Raw genomic sequence first — 6,064 nt, 5'->3', positions numbered from 1 at the left:
TGAGTTTAAGAGCTCGTGGTGTTGATAATCTTAAAAGTGATTTTGGTGGTGTTAGTAAAAGAGGTCCCAACGGTCATACCCTGGGGGCCGCCCAGCCACGCGTCGTCCTAGGCGCCAATGGCAGCGGACCGCCCAGGGTCTCGCCTAGGCAATCGCCCACCCTCTCGTTCGTTTGATCGTGCGTTTGTAACATTTTGTTGGACAAGCAAACGGTCAAATTTTGGACCGTTGGGGAATTTAAAAAAAAAAACTGCAATAGTAGGCAACGACTACTTTTTTTTTCTTTTTTACATTTCTACACTATATATATTCATATCCACGTTCAATTTTTATTCACCTCAAGACTTCCTCTCATTTCAATCTATTAATCAAATCTTTTTTTTTACCCAAAAATGAGTTCCCAAAAAAACCCCAACCAAAAGCAAATCAATACAATGCCCCCAAGTTCAAGATCCATATGCGTTCGGTTGAGATATGATGCAAACTTACTTGAACAATCGCAACAAAATACCGATTTTTCTCGATTTGCAAATGCTAATCCATTTGCGGGTATGTTTTCAAATGTACACACCCAACAACATCAATACGTCCCGAACTAACATCACTCTCAACAATATCCCTACTTCCCGAACCAACAACAATCTGAACAATATAACTTCCCAAACCAACAACAATCCCAACAACAAACAACTTCGGAAGAGGGCGAGTAGTTTGATTGTTTACTTTTTTTAGTATTTTATTTTTATTTATGTCGCATTATTTAATTATTGTAACTTTTTTTTTAATTTTTAATGAAATTTTAGTTTTATATTAATAAGTTTTATGTTTAATTTTAATTATTTTGATTTATAGAAAAAAATAAAAAGTAATAAAAAAATATGGAAAAAAGGAGTCACTGTTGGGAGTGTTTAGTCCTGTGATTAGTCATGATGTGGCGCTGATGTGACAGCTAGTCCTGAAAGACTAAGTTGTCACCATTGGGACCTCTATAACTTAATGTCTACAAGTTTTTTTTTATTTCTCACCATTAATATCTTTTTAATTATATATAAATTATATACTACGTAATATTTAGAGAAAATATCAGTCCATTATAAATTTGTTATTAAACGTATCTCAACACCATTTGTTTTAATATACTCCTTAATATTTACGGAGTAATATTTACTTTACTTTTCACGTTCTTTCTCCAAAATATTGTTGGAGTATAATCGGTTATAAAAAAATGAAAGTCATCTCACATTGGAAGCTGGAAAAAATATTGTCAATATATAAACTTATGATAACCTCTCTCAATCACCAATTGATTTAGAGTATTATGGAACTCGTGAGCTTATATGTTGTAGAGTAGGTTAGCAAGGATTGTCGGAGAAAAATGAAGGCACGTCAATTACATTTCCACTGTTCCATGACAAATGTTCAATGCACTCATATTTTCTCTAAATATTACATATTATATAATTGATATCGCTCCAATTGTACACATTTTATGTCGCGATATCGGTTGTTTATTGTTATTATTTCACAAAGATTCGAAGACTTTTGCGGGTATTTGAGAGAAAATGATTAATTGTGCTCAAGAAGTCTTTGGTTTAATGTTTTGGTTGATTCCGGTAAAGTATTTGCTTCAAATAGACTTAAGACAAGATAAAACGCGAAGAAAAATGAAGAATTGCTGTTACTGGACTAATCGCGGTCGCATTAGTAGTGATTGCGGTCGCAATACATTAAAAGAAGTCAAGAAAAATCGAAGCTGATGCAATCGCGGTCGCGATTAAGCAATCGCGGTCGCAATCCAAGTTTTTCAGCATTCAATCGATGTCGCAATAGATTGATCGCGGTCGCAATGAATGGGACACGTCAACAATCGCGGTCACAATGCGGGGTCGGTCAGCATTCCGAATTTCAGCCTTATAAATACCCTATTTAACCCCAACTTTAGGGTATCGACTGTTTGACGAATTCTAAGGCCAGGAGGGTCATTTTTGAGCCACTCTTCACCAATATTGAAGATCATAACATCAAGGTTGAAGATTGGATCATCCATTAATCATTGGTACCCTTGTTCTTCATTATTTAAGTGATTTTATGATGAATACTATTTGTTTCAATGGTTATTTTGTTCTTTCTTTTACCATGTTAGGCTAAACATCTTTGTGTTCACTTTAATGTAAAACTTATGAATTGGGATTGTTCTAACTTGTGATTTATTAAGGTTTAAGTTTAATTAATTGTGCTTTCTTGAAAGATCCATTGTTGTGTTCATCTATATATCGTTTGTTTAATTATACTGGTTATTGAAATTGATTTATGTGAATTTATCAATATTCATGTGCTTGTACTTCATCTTTTAGATCTAGACAATTGTATGTGAGTGCAATTGGTAATTGAATTGATATTGTGATAACACAATCGTGTAGGCTTTTCCGAGTGATCTCATTAACCTAGGTTTTACGTGAGTTTAACCAAAAGAAAGTCTATATTAATTTTACATGGTAACTTGGACCTCGGAATGATAATTTATGTGAGTAAATTGAATTCATTATGCCTTTAGTTCATTGATTTCTTGAGACCGATATGAACTAATTACCTAGACCTTAACTAAGCGGTTTTAATTAAAGAACAATCATAGTCATTAGTTGAACATTAAAGTGGAGACAACTTCTCCTTATCTGGAAATTCGTTAATTTACTTTTGCTACTGTTTTTAGTTTACTTAATTTCAAAACAAAAACCCCCAATTCTTAGAATAATTATTAGTTGTTTAAATCTTAAACGCTGCTCTCTGTGGACGAATTCGTAATTATATTACAATAAGAATAGGTGTGCTTTCCGCATATCAAATTTTTGGCGCCGCTGTCGGGGAGCGGTGTGTCTTAGGATTTTACAAGCTTTTAGTTATTCGATCCTTTTGTGAAAACTTGTTTTCGTGAAAGTTACTTTTCTGTTATTTTCAGTTTTACGCGTTGGTTTTTGTTGTGGTGTCATCGCAGGTTAGGTACTTATAACTCTGGAACCGTCTAGAGTTTATCATACACGCAGCAAAACTAAAGAAGAGTAAGAAATCGCCGAAGGTTTCTCAGTTTTACCTTTTTATATTCCGGACTTTGAATATATTAAGAACGAAGAAGTTAATATGGGTGAACCAGCTCGGGGTCAATCCATGGAAGCTTTGATGAAAGCCACAAGGGCTGGTATTGGACATGCTATTACACAACCGGTAGTCAACACAGATTTTGAAGTCAAGCATCAGATTTTAAATATGATAACTCATCAGTGCCAGTTCAGGGGTACACCGAAAGAGGATGCATTCGAGCATCTTCGATCGTTCAAAAGCATCTGTAATTTGTTCAAGATTGCCCAAGTTGCAGATACTATTATCTATTTAAGGGTTTTTCCTTAGTCGTTGAAAGATGGTGCTAAGGACTGGTTAGAATCATTGCCCGAGGGTGAAATTGACAGTTGGACTACGATGGAAGTTAGATTTTTGAAGCGTTTCTTTCCCGCTTCAAAGGCCGCGAAATTGCAGAGTGACATTAATCACTTTGTTCAGAAGTCAAACGAGACACTCTATGATGCACGGACACGGTTTGGTAAATTGCTACGTAATTGTCCTCAACACAGGTTGAACAATTTTAATAAGGTCCAGATTTTTTATAAGGGTGTTAACGTGCCAATAAGAAAAGAAATAGATATTTTTGCAGGTGGGTCCTTAATGAAAAAAACTCCGGACGAAGCTTAAAACATCATCTCAGAAACACCTACGCACTCATATGATTGGCACTAAGAGATGGATGTTTCTCGATCATCTCATGTCGCTAGTACCTAAACTAGTGATGAACTTGCTTCAGTTAAGGCACAGCTTGCAACTGTCGAAAGACAAATGGAATCAATGACTAAAGAGATGCACGCAATGAAAGTTGGTTGTGAGTTATGTCAGGGACCACATCTTACAAAGGATTGTAATCAGTCAACGATGGAAGAGCATGTGAACTACTTGGGTAATCAATACAATAATCAGTATTAAGGAGGTAGTTCAGGTTATCAAAGGAACAGACCTCCGGGGTTCGTTAATTGAAATCAGAATCAGTTGTATGTGGATAAGGTTCCTTCATTAGAGGAGTTATTACGGGGTTTTATAATGAAGACGGATGAGAGTATTTCTGAGTTGAGACAAGATAGTGATTCAACAAAGCAGCAAGTGGTAAGTCAGCAGGTCTCGATATAGAACTTGGAACGGGATGTGGGGCGTATAGCTCAATCGCTAACGGAGAGACCACCGGGTGCTCTCCCATCTAATACGCAAACCAATTCGAACAATAATGGGCCGGTTCAAACAATTCTCACGAATACTAATAGAAGTGATGTGAAGAATAAAGTTCTTCAGGTTTCTAATTATTCGCAAGTTAATGCTATTTATGGTGTTGAGAGTTATGGTTCCGATGAGGTTTCTCCGACTTATACTCATAATAGCGAAGACAGTTGGACTCGAGTAAGTGATACAACTCCCGCGTATGGTAATTACTTAATGAGTTTAATGACGGGGAGTTCTTCTAGTTCGGGTAATCAAGAGTCGGAGGTGAAAAGTGTTGAGACTACCGACCCTCCCGAGATTAGTGTGAATAATGTTGAGAATATCGAAGTGGAAGAAAAGGTGATATCTTCACCTAAGTTGCAGGTTTACAAGCCGCCCATTCCATATCCAAAAGCTATTCATTCCGAGAAACCAAAGGAAACTGTTTGTAAGTCGTTGAATAATATTGATAATATTTGTGTGAATGTACCTTTGGTTGATGTTCTTGTAGGTATGCCCAATTATGGAAAATTTTGAAAGACTTGATGGCAAAGAAGGGCGTGCATGAGCAAGCATTCTCCGCGTTTCTTGAAGCGGAATGTGCTGCTATAGTGAAGAAGAGTGATATGCCACCGAAGTTGGGTGATCCCGGGCCATTCGTAGTGCCTGGTAGTATTGATGGTTCTGGGGTTTTTTAAGTGTTTGACTGATTCAGGTGCGAGTATAAATCTTATGCCCTATTCTATTTATTCGCAGTTGAATTTAGGTGACCTTAAACCAACTTCTACGGGTGTTAGATTGATAAACCAGTCAGTTAGTAAACCCGTAGGTATTATTGAAAACTTGGTGATTAAAGTTGGTGAACTAGAATTTCCTACAGATTTTGTGGTTGTTGATATGATTGCGGATAAAGTTATACCTATTGTTTTAGGTAGACCATTTTTAGCAACTGCAGGGGCACTAACTGACTGGAAGACTGGGAAATTAGTCTTGAGGGATAGAGGTAAAACTTTAAGTTTTGAGACTAAGTTTATTGTTAAGCCACCACCCACATCCGTTGATTATGTGAATGTGCTTAATAGTAGTGAAACTGATAATGATAAAACTAAGATTAGTAAAAATCCTAAGTGTAGGGGTGTGGGTGTTAAAGAAAAACCCGTAGTTAAACTGTCCGATGATAGTGTTGTTGATAGGTCTATGAGAAGGTTATTCGGGCGGATTAAGAAGGTTAAGAGTGAGAAAGATGAGCTTGTTAGAATCCGGTTAGTTTCTAATTTACCGGAAAAAGAGAAAGAAAATTTGAGGGAATTAACTAGGGAGTCAAGAGCAGCTGATGATTGGTTATTGAGTATGATCGATAATGGTAATTTAAGTGGTGGTTCCTATGGTTTGAAGGATGAGGGAACCCACCATCCGGGCATCAGTTGAGAAGGAGGAGGAGTCTAGTGCAAGACTCGTTAATAAACTTGCACAATGTATATCCTTGTAACCTTGTATATTGCGTGAGTTTTAAAACTTAAAAACACTAAAAATTTGAAAAACCAAAAAAAATCAAAAAATATTTTTCTTTTTGTGGTTTGTTCTTTTGTAATCATTGCAAGTACTATAATGTGATGACAATCGAGGAATGGCTATTAGTGCAGAGCCGTCTGTCATTCCGTTTCGCGATTATGTTGCTCTACATTCGGTTATGTTTTTCCCATTCACTCTATTGTCCTCTCGAATTTATACTTTATATTTTTGATATCATGTAAACGATGGCATTACATGA

At 36.3% G+C, this 6,064-nt stretch overlaps 1 protein-coding gene across 1 annotated transcript; it reads left to right on the top strand.

Moving 5' to 3' along the window:
* The first annotated feature begins 3,135 nt into the window (after nucleotides 1-3,135).
* LOC139864372 (uncharacterized) lies at nucleotides 3,136-5,721 on the top strand. The gene is made up of 6 exons (XM_071852950.1): nucleotides 3,136-3,340; nucleotides 3,413-3,703; nucleotides 3,851-4,000; nucleotides 4,256-4,741; nucleotides 4,834-4,982; nucleotides 5,050-5,721. Exons 1-6 carry the CDS (start codon nucleotides 3,136-3,138, stop codon nucleotides 5,719-5,721), a joined length of 1,953 nt encoding a protein of 650 aa, XP_071709051.1.
* The last annotated feature ends 343 nt before the right edge of the window (nucleotides 5,722-6,064 follow it).

This window comes from Rutidosis leptorrhynchoides, chromosome 8 (genome assembly GCF_046630445.1).
Source record: "Rutidosis leptorrhynchoides isolate AG116_Rl617_1_P2 chromosome 8, CSIRO_AGI_Rlap_v1, whole genome shotgun sequence".
NCBI lineage: Eukaryota > Viridiplantae > Streptophyta > Magnoliopsida > Asterales > Asteraceae > Rutidosis > Rutidosis leptorrhynchoides.
This window is presented reverse-complemented; position numbering and strand designations above follow the sequence as displayed.